The sequence below is a fragment of the Sus scrofa genome, chromosome 1 (assembly GCF_054392235.1).
Source record: "Sus scrofa isolate SSC_HxYL_T2T_F1_AM1 chromosome 1, Sscrofa_HxYL_maternal_Yorkshire_Landrace_v2.0, whole genome shotgun sequence".
In the NCBI taxonomy this organism is placed as follows: domain Eukaryota; kingdom Metazoa; phylum Chordata; class Mammalia; order Artiodactyla; family Suidae; genus Sus; species Sus scrofa.
Genome location: NC_139383.1, coordinates 247017504 through 247037102, shown reverse-complemented (window position 1 = coordinate 247037102; position 19599 = coordinate 247017504). Strand labels below are relative to the sequence as shown.

Genomic DNA, 19599 nt, shown 5'->3' with positions numbered 1-19599 from the left:
GATTAGAGCTGTAGAAGACTGGAAATAGGAGATGGCCTAGTTGAAGTAGCAGTGACGGTGGAATTCAAAGGGACAAACGCCTATCTCTAGCCTCTAGTGACTGTGGATAATGAATCCTTCACTGAGAACTAAGGGTTAAGTCTACAGCCTGTTCAGTAAAGGCCTGGTTTCACAAGGACCTGTGCTAAAAGCTGACCTGAGGGTGATTAAAATCATTGAACTGAAAGGGCCAGACATCTTTGAAGCAAGGTAACCTGGTATCATAAATTGTGCAATGGACTTAAAAAAAAAAGTGAAGATAAAAAAAGGGAGTTAAAAAATGGAGGTTGGGAATTCCTACTGTGGCAGAATGGATTAATGACCTGGTTTGTCTCTGTGGAGGCGCTTGTTCAATCCCCAGTCCCACATAGTGGGTTGAGGATCAGGTATTGCTGCAGCTGTGGTGAAGGCTGCACTCAGCTCTGACCTGGATTTCCCTGGCCCAGGAACTTTCATATGCCATGGGTGTGGCCAGAAAAAAAAATTGGAATTAAAAATATAGCAGGCTCCCACAGTGGTTAAGAACATGGGAACTATATTCAATGTCTTTAAGAACCTATAATGGAAAATAATCTGAAAAATATACATATAACTGAATCACTGCTGTATATCAGAAACTAACACAATATTATAAATCAACAGTATTTCAATTAAAAAGAAAAAGGACAATTAAGTCAGCTTGATAGGGTTCAAATCTCAATCCTTCACTTACCAGCTGTATAACCTTGAGGAAGTTATTTAATCTCTCTGAAACTCATTTTCTTCATCTGTAAAATGAATGATAATAATACCTGCTCATAAGGTTATTGTGAGGATTAGTAAATCAAGGCATGCAAAGCATTTAAGAACAATTCACAGTATATTAAAAAATGCTCAGAAAGTTTAATCTATTCTAGACTGGGCTCTGTCACTAGATTGTTTTTTTTTTTTTTTTTTTTTAATTTTATTTTCCCACTGTACAGCAAGGGGGTGTCACTAGATTGTTAAGTGACTTAGGGCCAGTCACCTTCCATTTCTAGCCTTAAGTTTTCTCATGTGTAAAATGGGACAGTAAAATCTACTTCATATTCCTGACATGTCAAAAGTACTCATTAAATGATCTTTTTTTGTCCTTTATCTTGCACTATGTCAAGGAAATTCCACAAGCATCATTGATATAGTTGTCTGTGCTCAAAGTAGATTTTGAATATTCAGCTATCTCCCATTGATGTACGAAGCTGATTCAGCCAGTAAAAAAGAAAGAATACAAAAGCTACAGTCTAATGAGGGAAAAATCCCTTGGTGGGATGGTAGTAGAAGAGAAGTGTCAGAGTAGGAGAAGCCTCTAAGGACATCCTTAAGACATCTGATTCAAGCGGCATAGTGAAAAACAGCGTTTATGCAATCATGATACAATCCAGTCTCAAGTTTTAGCAGTTAAAGCTACATTGGAGATTAGCCCAGATAAGAGAATGGCAGAAACTAAAAAGGAAAATGAGCTCTTTAAGAAGGAACTATGAAAAGTGGGAGACTGAAAGAAAAGAAAGCAAGAGGAAGGAGAGAGAAAAAAGGAAGGAAGGACATTTGGTCAGGTGGCAATCAGGTTTAGGAGGTTCTGAGCAAATACCTCCTTGCTCACAGTGAGAAAAACATCACAAATAGGATTTTCCAGCTAAAGACAAAAGAGCAGACAGATGATCTTCAGGAGTGTAAGTCTCTAACTAGTATATTAATCAAGGCCCCCTCTCCTTACTCCACCAGACTCTCCCATCAACTAAACTCAAGTGCTAGTGAGAGAAACTCAGCAATAACCCCCTGCTGTCATTCTAGATCAATATGCCTAGCGATTTTGCCCAAGTCACTTAATGCACATGCTTGGATTTTTCCCATCTGTAAAAATAAGTGAAGAAAGCTGCCAGGGGAAAGATAATTGACCAATTCCTAACATTTTTGGTCAGATTAATTGGAGTCAATTTAGAGTAGAAATACTGGAGCTTCTTAGCTTCCAAATGATCATAATTTACCCTACCAAATAGCCTAATTGGAAACATTATAGCTATCAGTTGATTTAGCTAACCATATAGTAACTCTACTTTCAGTTTTTTAAGGAACCTCCATATTATTTTCCATAGTGCTTGCACCAATGATCTTCCCACCGACAGTGTATGACGGTTGCCTTTTCTTCACATCCTCTCTAGCCTTTATTATTTGCAGACTTTTTGCTTATGGCCATTCTGAATGATGTGAGGTGATACTTCGGTGTAGTTTTGATTTACATTTCCATAATAATTAACAATGCTGAGCAACTTTTTCATGTGCCTACTGCCCATCTGTAAGTCTTTCGAGAAATGTCTATTTAGGTCTTTTACTCATTTTTTAAATTGGTTTGTTTGTGTTTTTTTGTTACTGGATTGTATGAGCTTTTCATATATATTTTGGGGATTAAGCCTTTGTCAGTCGCATCATTTGCAAATATTTTCTCCTAGTCCATAGGTTGTTTTTTTTTTTCATTTTGTTTACACTTTCCATTGCTGTGCAAAAGCTTATAAGTTTGATTAGGTCCTATTTGCTTATTTTAAGTTTTTTCTTCTATTGCCTTGGGAGACTGACCTAAGAAAACACTGCTATGATTTATGTCAGAGAATGTTTTGCCTAAATTCTCTTCTAGGAGTTTTATAGTGTCATGTATTACATGTAAGTCTTTAAGCCATTTTAAGTTCATTGTTGTGTATGGTGTGAGGGAATGTTCTCATTTTACTGATTTACATTGTCCTCTATATGCTCTGTTCATAAGAAGATGCAGGAGAAATTGGGCAGTTACCCTGTTTTCCTCAGCCCTCTCTCTTTCAGCAATTCCAAGAGTAGGAGAGGACTCACTTGATTTTTCCCTCTGTTGGAAGCTCCCTGACTTCCTCCTCCTGGAACTAGGGCCTGTCCCCTTGGAATGGGCTCCTTCTAGGAATCAGACAACTACATAACGACAGAAAGTAAAGAAAGTAGAGTGTGGCCTTAAATCAGTGACCTAATTTAATTCTCTGTACCTTCTCCAATCCTCAAAAGGAAGCCTAAATATAGAACTACAGCCTGGCTTGCTTTCTTGAAATTTTATGTCAGAAAAGGGTTTTTTTCATGTCAAGCAGTTTCATTCTTAAAGATGGCTTGGGTATGATTACTCAGTTCTTTTTAGTACTTTGATTCACCACAGGAAAGCATGGCAGGTACAGAAATCCTAACACCATACCCAGATCCACTTGCTTTGTCCATAGTCTGCAAAAGATGATCTTACCTGCCTCAGCAACATCTTTTCACACTGAACATGTCTTTTCAATTTTTTTTCTTTTTTCTTTTTTGTCTTTTTAGAGCCGCACCTGCGGTATATGGAGGGTCCCAGGCTTAGGAGTTGAATTGGAGCTGTAGCCACTGGCCTACACCACAGCCAAAGTAATGCCAGGCCCAAGCCACATCTGCAGCCTACATCACAGCTCACGGCAATGCTGGATCCTTAACCCACTGAGTGATGCCAGGAATTAAACCTGAGTCCTCAAGGATGCTAGCAGATTTGTTTCTGCTGAGCCATGATGGGAACTCCAACCATTTCTTTTTTTTAACAGGAGGTGGTTTTGAAGGATGGGGAGAGGAAAAGGAACACACACTTTCCTGATGAACTTCCAAATACAAGTACAAAATAAAATCACGGATAAAAGTACAAAAGATGGGCGATTGCAATTACTTAAATTAGAATTCTCAAATGACAAAACAGTGGAGCTTGTAACTATAAGTATGAAATATTTATTTCTGCAAAGTATATTTCCTTTCCTGGTCAGTTTGCTTGACTGGTAGTTTGTCCAGGTTGTTTATCTGTCATATGTGTGAGTGCACACATACATGTGTGTGCATGTGCATATGTTTTGGAGGCAATAATAATGACATACAGACTACCTTCATTTTGTCCATCTTCATTTTGCCTTTCAAATAGAGACATAACAGAGTAGTTCCAGTTATAATTCCCTGGAATTTCTGTAAAGGAAATAAAAAGATTTAGAACAAGAATTTCTCATTACTTAAATGTATGCTTAAGAAACTTGGAACTTAATCTCTGAAATCCAAAATAAATCTACCTCTAAAATACATATCCTAAATTTTAGAATTCATTTCATATGTCCTTATTATAAACTTATATTTTCAAAACTCGGGAAACAGCATCCACTTCCTGCAACCAAATCTAAGCTGATTACTATCTGTTAAAAAATTAGCTCAAGCTTGGAAAGAGGCTAAAGAAATTAGTGGGTGATCTTTTACCGAAGTTCTCAGCTTACATCTTCAGTTAGTTTTCTATTGACTGGACTACTCTATAACTCCATAGGACAGGGGTTAACTTGAGGGTTTTTTTTTTTTTGATAGGTGAGAAATAGATTTATTAAGATAAGATACCTGTGAGAGATGCGAGCAGGCAGGCAAGGAGGCTCTGCCTAATTTGTAGATTTTTATCTAACATAGGTACAAATATTTTGTCTGTGGAAAATATAACTCCAAAGATTATGACTAATGCACTTTAGGACTTTAATTAGTTTTATGTATAATTGAGAAATCTTAACACTTCTTTATGAAATTGCCTAAAATTACATAGCTCCTAAATTTTCATTTGAACTGGCCTTAACATCTCACTGATTCCCTCATTAATTAGTGAGTTAAATAAAATCCTTTTTTTTTTTTTTTTTTTTTAATGGCTGCACTTGTGGCATATGGAAAGTCCCAGGCTAGGGGTCGAATCAGAGCTGTAGCTACAGGCATATACCACAGCCATGGCAACACCAGATCTGAGCCACATCTGCAACCTATACCACAGGTTGTGGCAACAATAGATCCTTAACCCAATAAGCAAGGTCAGGGATCAAACCTGCATCCTCACGGACACTGTCGAGTTCTTCACCTGCTAAGCCACAACCGGAATTCTTAAATAAAATCTTTGATACCATTTTATATTTATATAAGAGTCATGTTTTTTAACTTTTAAAAAAATTTTACTTTATCAAACTCTATGAATATACCACACAGAAAATCCTTCTTTCTCTCCATCCTTAACCCAATTCAGAAAAGGCCAATAAAGTATATTTATTTTAGTTACTTATTTCTTTCAGGTCTCCTAAGTCACTAAATTTTCTAGGCCAAGACTAGAAAATTTAACACGTATTTTCATCTTAATTATCCCAAACAAGATTAGATGGGACAAAAACCCATAATCTTGAGGGGAGTGTAAAATCTAAGCTGAAAGAGTGTTTAGAGACAAGGGATGCTCAACTGTCAGGAAAAAAAATTATCTAGACAACTGTGATCACTTTAGAAGGAGAAGGCATCTTCCAGTGCCCTCCATGAGTCCTAAGTGACCTCATTAAGGACACAATTCACATTCAATAACCTAGGCAGAGCTGCATCAAATAACTTTAGGAGCCAGGGAGTTAACAGCAGTGAGATGTAATACAATATAAAATGAAGCACCGGGTATTGTGACAAATCGGTGAATACATGCTTCCTATAAAATCATCCAATTAAAAAAATTTTTTTTTGTTGTTTGTCTATTTGGGGCCGCACCCATGGCATACGGAGGTTCCCAGGTTAGGGGTCAAATTGGAGCTATAGCTGCCAGCCTACACCACAGCCACAGCAATGTGGGATCTGAGCTGCATCTTCGACCTAGACCACAGCTCACGGCAACAATGGATCCTTAACCTACTGAGCAAGGCCAGGGATCGAACCCTCATCCTTATGTATACTAGTCAGGTTCGTTAACCACCGAGCCACAATGGGAACTCCTCCAATTTTTTTTAAAAGTAAAACGAACTACTGCGTAGGCAAAAAAAAAAAAAAAAAAAAAAATCATTTGTACTGCATGTTTTATACCCCAATCTAAGGTCTGTTTTTTCTGTCAATAGAATCTGTGTGTTCCTAACCAACGTCAGCAGTTCTAACATCCCCAATCTCTAGGCACCCTACAATCTCAGTTGTCTACACCCCCACAGGAGGCTTGGCATTCCTACTCCTGCTGAGAAAAGAGAGCCAAGGATGGAATGTCCTGAAGTTCTGGATGCTCTCCAAACCCTGCAGGGACATCAGCAGTTTTGAGAGGGTAGCCTGGCCAAATGCACAAAGTAGCACAGCTTGGAATTTGAAATGGTTACAAGAATTTAACAGCCAGCCAGGGACCTGAGTAATGACTAGTTCATACTAGGCACTCACCAATCCTGTGACGTTCTCTGCATGCACATCACATTATATAGCAGCCAGCTGGAAGGTACATTTAAGCTGTTAAACTTAGGAGGAGTGGAAGAATGTGAGGGAAGGGAGGAAGAAATGGAATGTCAAGGAAATAGGGAAGAGACAGAACAAAAAAGGGATTAGTAGAACTGCAACTAATTAATGAAAGTGTGAATTTAGGGAAAGTTATTAACCACTTCATGCCTCAAATTTATTCTAAAATGAGAATAATTTTTTTTTTAAGAAACAGAACATAAATTAAGCAGATACAGAATAGAAGATGGCTTGATGAGGAATATGTCAGAGAGGGGTTTGGGGTAATTATGCATTCTAAACTAAGTATGTTGTTTCCATTAAGGGGTTGAGAAGAAGAGCTGTGAGAGGATTAAGTAATGTATGAAAATGTCTGCTACAGTACTTGACGCAAAGTAGTCAATCAATAAATGGTGATGTTTTAAAATTTTAATATACATGCCCACCAGATTGGTAAAAAAAATTTAAGTCTGATAATACTGTGTTCGAGAGAAAGTAGAACCACTGGGATACTTACATACTGTTGGTGGTATTAAACATTGGACAACCTCTTTGGAAAACAATTTGGCCCTAGCTAAAAAAGTTGATGAAACATTTACCCTATAACCCAGCTAGTTCATCTTACATCTATATTCTAGGGAAACTGTAATAATATGTCATATACAAAGATGTGTGCAGTAGCAATGATAATAACAGCAAAACTAGAAACCAACCAAATGGCTATTAATGGTAGAACAGTAAAGTAACTTGTAGTATGTTCATAAAATGGAAAGCCACAGGGAGTTCCCATCATGGCTCAGTGATTAATGAACCCGACTAGTAACCATGAGGTTGCAGGTTCAATCCCTGACCTTGCTCTGTTGGTTAAGGATCTGGTGTTGCCGTGAGCTGTGGTGTAGGTCACAGACACGGCTCGGATCTGGTGTGGCTGTGGCTGTGATGTAGGCTGGCAGCTGTAGCTCTGATTCGACCCCTAGCTTGGGAACCTCCATATGCTGTGGGTGTGGCCCTAAAAAGCAAAAAAAAAAAAAAGTAAATCCACAAAGTGGTGAAAATCAGTGAACTAAGTTTACATTATTAAATCTCAGGAATGCAATATTTAGGGAAAAGATGAATTGCGAAATAATATATACAGTATTATTCCACTTACATAAAGATCGTGGAAAACAATATCATTAGGGATAAATATATTCAAGGTAAACCTATAAAGAGAAACAAGGGAATGAGAAATACAAAATACAGGGTAGAGGTTAGGGAAAGGAAAGGGGATGGGATGGAAAAAGCATACTGAGAGATTCAAGCTACATTTGTGCTCATACTGCTACTCTTTACAACATACACCCTGATTATAAATTTTATATCTAGTCAACATACAATAATAACAAAAGAACTAAAAAAATTAAAGTGAACATACAAGTATATAATACTCTTCCTATCTTTCTCAGGACAGTAATTTTTAAATAACATTTATTAAGGTCACTAGACTAAAATTTTTTTATTTTTAGATAAATTTAACCTTACAGAAGGGTTGCAGAAATAGGGAATCTTCACATACCTTTCACTCACCTTCTTATGTTAACGCCTAACATAATCATAGACCAATTAAACTAAGAAATTAACCTTGGTATAACACTTTTAACTTAAGTTGTTGTTTTTGTTCCAGGACCTAACCCAGGATCCCATGCTGCATTTAGTTGTGTGTCTCCTTCAATCTGCAACTGTTACTCATTCTTTCCTTGCTTTTCATAATCTTGACAGTTTTAAATGGTACTGTTCACTTGTTTTGTAGAATGCGTCTCAATTTGAGTTTGATGTGCCCTTCCATTACATCCTATCAGGGGATCCATGTTGTCATACGCATTCCTGGTGACGTGAACCTGGAATGCTTGGCTACGATGGTCTGTCATCGCCACTGTAAACTTACAATTTTCCCTTTGTAATTACTAAAAATCTGGGGGGAAGATCATAACATTTTACAAAGAACATTAAAAAATAGTAGAGTCATAAATCAGTCATTGAAAAGAAGTCAAGAAATAACACCAGCCTCTGTAAAACTCGGTTATAGGAATTAAAGCTCTTTCATTTAGTCCATTGACATTTAAGGTGATAATTGATAGATGATTATTTATTGCCATTTTGAACCTCGTGTTCCAGTTGATTCTATGGTTCTCCATTCTTCCTTTCTTCCCTTCTTTTTTTTTTTTTTTTTTTTGGTTGGATGGTCTCCTGTTATTATCTGCTTGAGTGTTTTGTTTTTTTTTCATTTTTTGCAAATGCAATATTTGGTTTTGGCTTGTGGTTGCCCTGTTTTTTAAGTATGCTACCCCTTTCCTATAATTGTGTGTTTTAGCCTGATGGTCCTGTAAGTTCAAACACTTCATTACTATATTAAAATTAAGAAGAGAAACATACAAACAAACAAACAAAAAGGGTTATTTATTTCCTAACATCCCTTGCCCACATTTTATGGTTTTGATGACTCTTTTTTATTTTTTTCTTTTTAATTTTATTTTGTTTGAAGCATGTTCATGATTAAATCTGTATGCTGGCTTATTTGAGTGACTGCTCTCTGATTGCGGTTTCCTCAGTCCTAGTTCTTCCTCTTCTTTTTTTTTTTTTTTCTTTTCTTTTTTCTTCCCTTTCCTTCCTTTCTTTTTGGTTTAGAGAAACCCTTTCAGTATTTCTTTTAACCTGGGTTTTGTGTTGCTGTATTCTTTTAGTTTTTGTTTGTTGGAAAACATTTTTATTTCCCCTTCTATTTTAAATGATATTCTTGCTGGATAGAGTATTCTAGGTTGCATATTTTTTCCTTTTAGCACTTTAAATATCTCTTGCCATTCCCTCCTGGCCTGTAGTGTTTCTGTAGAGAAATCAGCTGATAATCTTATGGGGGTTCCCTTGTAGGTAACAGTCTGTAAAGCTCTTTCATTTAGACATGAGAATATAAAGGTAGAAATAAGAGGCCCCACCTTGAGTTCACAATCTCCAAGCTGCCTAGACCTTGAAATAAATCATATAACGTGGAAATGAGGATGACTTTACTGAAATTTGGGGTTGAGGGTGGAGTACTGATCTACTGATCCATTAGCCTATAGGTTTTCAATTGGTGTTACACTGCAAAACAACTTCAAGTTCCCCCAGGTCATAGCTGTGATTCTGTGCCGCCAGCATCCTGTCCCTCCTCACACTTATATACAAAAACTGGCAAATTTACTATGTACAAAGTATTAGATAAAGTCTTTATATTTAGCTCAGTTTGAAAACTACTGAAACTAAAACACAATGCGGTCTAGCAATGGGGTATTTGTGATATGAGCTTAGCCAATGATTCTTGTACTAGAATATCACAGACCACATGCACACAAGTCATCACTGACTCTTAATGAACAAATCTGTCTTCCAGAGACTAGAGCTCTTGAATAATGAAGGAACAGACCCATGGCTAACTTGGATGCCTTTGAGAATGTGGAGGCAAGGACTCTCATATAGAAGCAGATGTGCCCATGATACACTGACTAAAATAAGAGCTACATTTCCCCAAACTGTCGTGTAAGATCACAAAAGCTTCCGGTATACTGAATTTAAAGTTCCTCTGAGTTAACTATTACATCCAGTGCATAAATCCCTGGTTACTTAGAAATCAGTGTTTCCCCCATCCTAATTCACACCACATGAATCTCAGCAAAGATAATAAAAGTTCTCTTTTTCTTCCTCCCCCCTGCCACCCCACAACAGAAGCACATATTATAATAATATCAGTAATAATAATAATAAAAAGAATCTGGATATGTATATATAAGACTGAATCACTTTTTTGTACAGCAGAAATTATCACAATCCTGCAATACTTCAATAATACTTAAAAAAAAAAACACAAAGCAAGTCTTATCCTGAAATATTTTAAATCAGAGCCTGAAAATTGCCAGTACTCCACGCTACGCCTCTTTTCTCAGTTACCCTATTATTTCAACCACGAATTCTTTCCGACAGTAAAACAATCTAGGAAAACCAAGATCATCTAAACTTAGTAACTTTAAAACTCCGGGAGGAATAGGAAGACATTGAAACATCTACTAGTCTATGATGCCATTTAGATGACTAGATCGCCTTCTGTTTCTTACATCTGATTCCCAGCTGCTGTGAATTTAACTAATTGCTTTTGTTGTGAAATTTTTTTTTTTTTTTTCTGTTTCCTCTAGATAGGTGAAAATGAAGAGTCTCAAAACCTTCATTTGCAACCTTCTTCTTCCGAAGGTGGTTCATGGACCTCTCGTAATCTTTCAATTAGCTTAGATTTGGTTTCAGGTGGTTTAAAGCAAAGAGCTGAAGATGGATATAAAACAAACTTCGAGCACAAAATGGAGCAGAAAAACCTACAAAATACTATTTTCTTAGCCACTGCTTCTATTTTCAAACTCATAGTCTTGCTCAGGAGTTATTTGCTCAGCCGATGAAGCAGATTTTGTAAAGCAACTATGTGTTACAAAACCCCTTCTTTTCTGCCCAGAGCTGTAAATCGCGTCTGGACAAATACTGGAGTCCACACAATCACCTTCTGGCACTTGTAGCTTTGCTGTCTCACAGAGAAAGTGCCTTATTAGGTAGTATAATACTGATGCTTTGGGATGGTTTATTTTCCCTTTCTTTTAGTCTATAAAACTGAGCCAAAGTTTACTAAGTTAGTCTTAACTCTTTGCACATGTACATAGTTTACAAATATCTGTTGAACGGAATCTTAGAAATCAAGTGCTGTATTTTTTTAAAACAAATTTTATTGTTTTAAAACTGGGGGCAAGAGTGAGATAATACAAAGAGCACCCAATGACTGGGGAGTTGGAAAACCTTTGTTCTCATCTCAGCTGGATTCCTAAAATGTTTGTAACTAAAGCAAAGGACACTTTCCGTCAGTTTTCTAGCTTTTCTCATCTATAATAAAGAGTAATACCTGTCATTTCCCTTTGTCACCCTCCTCCTTCCAAAAAAAACCTAATGTAAAGCAGGAGTTTTCCAACGGTGTTATGTAGAGCAAGGTTTCAGAACCCTGTTCTGAAGTGGATTGAGGGCTGAGGGGACAAAGAGGAGGAAAAAGGTACTTCCTTTCCTTCAACTTGAATAACTCTGATTTTATCCAGGCTTTCCCGATATTCTATATTGAAAAAGTAATTTCTCCTGCTAAAAACAAAGTTGGAAGATCAGCTGGTGCTTCTGGGATAAGTGCTTAATTAAGTTAAAATGTACATTTGTAGATGGAACTCAGCGTCCAGCTAGGCCAGGTGCAGTTCAAAGTCCTTAAATAGCCTCTTTCATCATGCCTAAGATTGGCTGGCCTTGGCACAAATTCCCAACAAAAGCTGAAACTACTGGGAGCCACGGAGATATCTCACCTCCTTGCCTTGATCTTTTCTATTCCCACAGTTACCCCATAGTTCACTAAGACACTTAATCTTTTCCCTTGTGTTCATGACAATTAATTTTCCTGGTTTGCCTCTTCCCGCCTTTTTGACAGATTTGCAGTGTGATGTAGCAGAATTACGCTGACCTAACTCAAAACCCTGGAGCCAACACTATCAAATGTATGACCTTGGGCTAATGAGGTAATCACTCTGAACTTCTTATCTCTCATGTCAAGATAATCACTTTAGCTGCATTGCAAAGATTATATAAAATACATCGAGCATTTTTTTTTTTTTACAGTGCCTTGCACATGATAGGTTCTCTCCTCCTGAAGCATATTTCTTTTCCTTGTTTTCTGTGTGTGCTTTCCCTGAGTTATGACATCATATCCTCTCATTGCACCTCTAGTCCTGGCTCCTAAAACTATCTCTAGGAGTTCCTGTTGTGGCTCAGCAGAAATGAGTCCAACTAGTATCCATAAGGATATGGGTTTGATCCTTGGCCTTGCTCAGTGGGTTAAGGATCCTGCATTGCTGTGAGCTGAGGCATAGGCCAGCAGCTGCAGCTCCAATTCGACCCATAGCCTAAGAACTTCCATATGCCGCAGGTATGGCCATAAAAAGACAAAAAATAAAATATAATAAAACAATCTCTGGTACCAAACATAATCTGTTGGACATTTTCTCTTAGGTACTCACTAGCACCTCAAGATAAACATGTTTGAAAATCATATTTCTTACCTTCCCTGGTTTTTTAAATGTTTGTTTGTTTTTGATAGTACCCATGGCATGGGGAAGTTCCTAGGTCAGTGGACCTGAGCCACTGCAGTGAAAACATCAGATCCTGAACCTGCTGGGAACTCCTTATCTTCCCTGATTTTAAGCATATCTGCTCCTCTGCCTTATTATCCTGAAACTCATTCATAAAATTTAAGAATCACCTTCTGTTCCTCCTCTGATCACCTGTCATGTTCTATATCTTCCATTTGGGGGTCTTCTGTAGCTACTACCTCCTTTCTAATCCCACTAATATCTCGGATTCTTTATACTTTCCTCCTGGAGTCAATAGCTTGTTATTTGCTTCCAACTTTTATAAACTATCCACTGCTTCCCTAGAGCAGAACACTGATCATGACATCTGCCTGACCAGCTGAAACACCCTCAATAGCTTCCTATGGGTTACTAAATGAAGTTTAGCTATATTGTTAGCCACACATTCAAGAGGCTCTAATTTGAACTCAAATTGTTATTTCATCTTTCTCTTCCACTATTTACCTTTATTCAAACTGGCCTCTGTACTTTTCCCTTTATATAGCCCATGGTTTCCTGCATTTATGCCGCTGCTCACACTGTTCCTTCCAAGGGTAACACCCTGCTCTATATCAGTCAAGACCCTGCAAAGGTTATCTTACAAAAGGCCAGCTCAAATCCCATGAGCCTCTCAATGAAATTTCTCTGCTTCTTCATTCCAGAAATAATTTTTCTTCCATTTCAATTCCCATTCCACTTGGTTGATACTATTTCCCTTAAACTAATCATTTTTTCTTATGTTATAATCATTTTCTGAATTTCATCTCCTCTATCAGATTGGTAAGTGCGAAAATGTCTAATTACCGTGTCCTCCAAAGCCCTAGCCCAAAGCCTGGCTTCTAAGTAGGAGATTGGTAAAAATAAAATAAAATAAAAATAAACATTGAATTAAAAAAAAATGAAGACCAGTAGTAGGTGAGTTCTTTAAGAATATCTAACCAAGAAAAATGTTTCTGAAGAATACATGTTACAAGATGTCTCCTGGATGTGAGAGCAATCTGGCTGTGACATATGTCACCCCATTGATTGCCAGGGTTGATTTGGCTGATTTGGCTGGCTAGGCCAGTGTCCCCTTCCTCCTCCCTCCACTCCAGGCATATCCCTCCTGAAGCTGTGTGCTTGGTTGAAGAGGACAACCATCTCTGATAGAGGAGGGCCATTCTTCTGTCAAGGGTATACAAGTAACTGCACTCCTGTGCAAGAACCTCCAAACAAGCTCACAAGATGTCTCCTGCTGATAACTTCATCAACACAACTGCTATAAAGAATAAAAACACTTTATCTGATGGTGTTTAAAATCAGTCCTAGGATCTGTACATCTCTCAGTTAAAGCCAATCCAAAGACATATTCCCCTTAGCTGTTCTATTTCATTAGATACAAATGTGGTAGCCATAAAGTGGGGAGCATCGGTGACAAACATAATCCAAAATCCTAAACCGATGGGAATTTTCTGGACCCTATTCGCAGACCACTTCTCTGCTAGTGGTCTATGCTCCACTACTCTACTTCACAGCAGAAGACAGAACATTTCTAATGCTTCCATGTCAACAAGCTGCGGGAGTTTAAGTCACACTAATAAGAGGCTCCCTGATCCTATATGTCCCCAGGAAACTCTGGGCTTCAGACTAAACTGGGAGCACCCCTGGATCACAGTGCCAACTAGAGTTTTCAAGTGGTTTTTTCATGTTATATGGGGCTTTACCAGGTCTAAGGAGAGTCGTAGAGGGATCAGGCTCAACTAAATTAAACTAAGTCCAAGTGAGAAGAATCACATTGCCTTCCACTCCCACCAGGAATGTCCAGGCTGGGAGCCATCTTGGATCTTGCATAGCCTCTCTCATTCTGAAAATTACGAAATTTAACAATTGGAAAAGCACTGGGAGATATCTGGTCCATCCTCCCATCCAGAGCAGGGTTCAGCAATCCTGGCCACCTTGTCTAAATACTTCCAATGAAGAACAAATCACTGTCTCTCAAGACAGCCTCTACATTGTCAGACAGCTCTATCTATGTAAGTTCCTTTATTCGTTACATTTCTCCTGACTCCTATAAGCTCTGGAGGCAAGCAAGTACCAACAGCAGGGCCTGCCTAAACTCCATCTTTATCTTTTCTCAGCTGGTGAGTAGAGATGAACAAGCACCCAGCCCTTGAGTGTGCTACTTTATATATTACCCTCCATCCATTATCACCTTCCATCGTGCAGTAATGTGGTCAACTACATTAGGTGCTATACCCCAGAGTCCCAAGCCCTAAAATCTGGCTGGTCCACCTACTACATGAGCAGTAGCCAATAAAATGAATTACGAGCACCGTAGAGGTTTCTCAGCACAGATCCAAGACATATTAGCTTTGCCGCTTGCCTTTATTCTTAAATGCACTCCACTCCAATCTTATTCAACCTCAAATCCTTTTAGAGATTTTCTTTATTTTAATCCCTTAGAGATCTCCAATAACCTTACAGATATTCACTCCGCATATTTCAGTTTCAGTCCAATAAATCCAAGTCACGTGCTAACCCAACTGGTTGGGCCTATCCAGACAAATGTCTAACACAAGAGTAACAATTTTACTCACTGAAGTTCTGACAAGACATTGAGCTGGTGTGTACAATTATCTATTCTTATAGTCTTCTTCAGCAACTCCTGTTAACAGAGAATCTTTACACTCCTTGAATTTCAGTAACTTCTGATAGACTTCTGAGTTAAGCTTAGTGGTCAATTAAATGGTTGATTTCAGGAAGCTGTGTGGTAGTGGATAAGGAAGCTACAGGATACGAAAAGGCATATATAGTAGAATTTGGGAACCAGATTTTAAATATATTCGCCCACGCCCTTGAAAGAAAGTTAACAAGAATTCAACATTAATGAATGTTTAACCATCTATGGAAATATTCCCTGAAGTAATCTGCTTAAGAGATGATTTACAAATGTGCTAAGATTAAAGTACAGCCTAAATAAATCTCAGCATGGGGCTTAGGTCCCTCTCTAAAAAAGGAGGCAGGAAATTAAAATAGAACTAATCTAGGAGAAGCTCTACTCATTAAAACTATTATGCTGGTCATGACAGAGTGAAGGAATGACAGGTTTTAGAACAGAAAATACGGAAACATTTATCACTGCTTCAACCACTGCCTGGGGAAGTTTCTCTGAGTATAATGCCTATCAGAGTAACTTGGAAAGAAATATCACTAGAACAGTTTATTAGACTACCAGAAAAGCATATCAGAATGAAAATACCACTAAGAAACTTTTACTTCTCTGTGTTGTAATTCTGGGATCTCTAATTTGGTTACCTGAGTAGAGCTGGCCACTAGAAGGCAATGCCCTGTATATTATAAGATTTCACGTGGTACAACTTCTAAATTACTGTTTTGTTGGTAAATTATTCTTTCCAGAAAGAAAAGATTGAATTGGTCCCTGGAACCTGGTTACTCCTAGGACAAGCTGTAAACTGAATTTCCAAATTTGTAAACTGTGGAGATGACCACACTAGCATATAGATTTGAAAGGCCCCAACTTAGCAGGTTGTTGTCTCAGCCTCACTCTCTTACTTCTTCACAACAATGCAGTGTTTTGTAAAACTCAACGATTAGAGATTCCTGAGTTCTCAACTCTGTTAAGACTACTCTTGAGTCTCGGTCTTCTCACGGAACATAAGAAGGCTGGACAAGACAATTTCTACTGACCCTTCGAGTCTTAAGAATTATTCCATGACTCTAAAAAATTACTAGAGTTGACAAGATTTCAGTAAGGTGCCTAGTTTCCAAATAAATTTACAATGAAATAGCATTTCTAGATACTTAAGTGGTTGGAAAAAAATGGAAAAAGCTTTTAAAATAGCAACAAAATTAAAAAAATCTAGGAATACGTCTAACAACAAATGTATAGATCTATACGAAAAGCCACAAAATTTGAGGGCCACACGAGACCTTAATTAATAGAGAAATATCATGTTCCTGAATAGGAGACTCAACATTGCAAATATATATAATCCACAAATTTAATGTTTTCAAAAGCAGAAATTTTTGGACTTGAATAATAATTAAAAAATGTATCTATAGGAGATCCTATTGTGGCTCAGTGGTAATGAACACGGCTAGGATCCATGAGGATCTGGATTTGATCCCTGGCCCCAGTCAGTGGGTTAAGGATCCGGCATTACCATGAGCTGTGGTGTATGTCACAGATGAGGCTCAGATGTGGCATTGCTATGGCTATGGCATAGGTTGGCAGCTGTAGTTCCAATTTGACCCCTGGCTTGGGAACTTCCACATGCCGCAAATTCGGCCCTAAAAAAAAAAAAAAAGTATCTGTAAAAAGGCCACTTATTCACTACCTTTTCCAATCAGAGTTTCTCAGAGGAGGTAGAATTTCATTATTTCTTTAAATAAAAGGAAACACTTGCATACTTTCTGAGGGCAAAAAACCCCCAAGTGACATTGCTTTACTACATCATCCAGCCAGGGGTGTGTGTGTGTGTGTATAAATAATTGTAAACCTGGAATTTTCAAATTTAATATTTAATACTTATGTAATATTTGTGTAAAGTTGCTCATCTTTCATGAGCAACCTTGCATAAATCTGAACTGGGTGCTCTGTGAAGCTAGTGTGCAGTAGTCACTAAGATAGTGAGTGAGCCTAGCTAACTGCCTAGAATTTGCATCTCAAAGGTTTTTTTTTTCTTTTTTTGGTTGACTTGCTATCATTTATGTAGTACGTTTCATTTAAGACCCAAAGGTTACTAACCTTTTCAATTACATTTTATTTCAAATTAATTTATTTTTATTCAATTACATTTTATTCTATGGGAAGAATTACTTACCATAATGATAGTCACAAATTTAGTGACACCTGTCATTCCCACTCATTAATGGCACACACACACACACACACACACACACACACACAATGGTTGGTTGACCATAAGGCTCAGAAGAGGCAGGGGAGAGCATGACAAGTTCAAAGTGGGAACAAAAGTGGCTAGGGATGAATGATCAAAGATCAGGAAGAAAATATAGCCTGGGGGATACAAAAGGAGACTGCAGAAATTTGAAATTTAAATGAAGTGAATAAGGCTATAGAGAGGTTCTTAAATTCATTTAATAAGTGTGTCAACTATTACACTAGTGCTAAGGAATGTGGAAAAGGATCAGACACTATCCTTATCACTGCCTTGAAGAAATTAACTGTCCATCAGGGGAGACATACAAGAAAAAATTTACTATACAAGGTATAGTAGTATGATAGAGATAAAGGATAGGGTATTGTAGAAGTGCAAAAGTGTAGCATCTCAACCAGATTGTAGGAGTTCCCATTGTGGCTCAGTGGTTTAAGAATCCGACTAGTATCCATGAGGATGTGGGTCTATCCCTGGCCTCACTCAGTGGATTAAGAATCAGTGTTGCCATGAGCTGTGGTATAGGTCGCAGACTCAGCCTGGATCTGACATTGCTGTGGCTATGGTGTAGGCTGGCAGCTGCAGCTCCGACTCAACCCCTAGCCTGGGAACTTCCATATGTTGTGGGTGTTGCACTAAAAAGATATAAACAACCCCCCCCCAAAAAAAAAAACCAACCCAGATTGCATGTTAACATTTCTTGGAGCAGATCCTGAGCTGAGTCTTCAAGCATAAATGTTATTTAGCTTAGTGAACATGGCACATAGAGTTTTCTAGGCAGGGGTGAGAAACAACATGTGAAATGGCATGGAGTGAAGTACACTGCAGTCATGCTATTGAATTCTTTAAAAAGTAAGTTAAGATGATCACACTTATGATTTAGAAAGATACAATATCAGCATAGAATCTAGCTTGTTTGATGGCCAAGAAATGAATTAAGACGCTATTTGTAATCCAGAGGAAAAACAGTGAAGAGATTAATTAAGGCACTGTCAATGGACATGGAGACAAGGGGCTGATAATTTATATACGATGTAAAAACCAACAAAATGGGAATTCCTGTTGTGGCACAGTGGGTTACGAATCCAACTTCAGTGGCTTGGGTTACTACAGAGGTGCAGATTCAATCCCTGGTCTGGCACAGTGGGTTAAAGGATCTGGTGTTGTCTGTTAACTAACAGCACTCCCATGAATATTCTCAGATAAATATATTTAGTCAAATCTTATTCTGTCCAGCCTGTCTTTTAAAGGTGATTTTTCTGGACAGCTTTGCTTTGGTTTGTGTTGATGTTAAATTTTAATTCTCAGTCATAAATCTAATTTCCCTTATTTTAAGATCTTCAAGGTGAGGGCAGAGGAACAACTCACCTCTCAGTCACCATCTATTTCCTACAAACTCCAGGGGAAAGATGAAGAGGACAGTGGGCTAGAGAGGGAAATGGACAGGATCCCAACAACATGTGGTTCACACAGAGAAGATTCTTAAAGGCAATTAACCACAGGCTGAATACATAAAATTTCATAATTTAAACAAATCAAGTCCTGACATATTTTTACCACCAAACTATCTGAAGACAAATACTGAAAAGCATCCTTGGGACAGTCATTTAGCCAGAATCCTTTTCAGAAGACATCTTACTTAGACTGCATCTGCCATTTACTGAATACCCATAATGTCTCAGGAACTATGGGAAAAGTGAAAATTACAAACACATAATACCCACTCTTAAAGAGTTCATTATTTGGAAGGCCAAATAAATAAGGAATTACAAAACAGTGGGATAAGGGGGATAATAGAAGTAGCTTCAGTTGGTGCACAGAAGAAATAGTAATCACTTCTGTTTGGGGAAAGGCAAGGTGTTCAGGATAGTAAAGAATTATGTCACAAAAGACACAACTTCTGTGTGCTCATTGTTACTAATGTTAAACTTGGCAATTGACTTATCGGAAAGATCTAACTGAATGGGTACCTGCAACACAGCAGAAGGATCTAAACCATAACTTCTAACCCTGGCTAGTGAACATCTCAACTGCTCTAGCTATTTCTAAAATACAGAAAAAGTCTGATCTGACCCCTAGCCTGGGGACTTTCATATGCCACAGGTGCAGTCGTAAAAAGCAAAAAACAATCAAACAAACAAAAAACAAAAGAAAAAAAAACCAAAAACCAAAAAAAAAAAACCCAAACCATTTAA

At 37.9% G+C, this 19599-nt stretch overlaps 1 protein-coding gene across 17 annotated transcripts in view; it reads right to left on the bottom strand.

The window, feature by feature from the left end:
* LOC100156421 (phospholipid-transporting ATPase FetA) overlaps positions 1 to 19599 on the bottom strand; it is a 97763-nt gene that overhangs the window by 67599 nt on the left and 10565 nt on the right. For 3 of the 17 annotated variants that reach the window (XM_084988625.1, XM_084988673.1, XM_084988632.1), the window contains 2 exons: positions 6253 to 6326; positions 3958 to 4035 (listed from right to left, as the gene is read on the bottom strand). In XM_084988625.1, coding sequence (XP_084844751.1) covers positions 3958 to 4000 — 43 coding nt within the window. In that variant the 5' untranslated portion in view covers positions 4001 to 4035; positions 6253 to 6326. Of the gene's footprint in view, positions 1 to 751; positions 807 to 3957; positions 4036 to 6252; positions 6327 to 7453; positions 7506 to 19599 lie in introns of all 17 variants that reach the window. The other 14 variants (XM_084988616.1, XM_084988662.1, XM_084988630.1 and 11 more) reach the window with 11 other exon arrangements.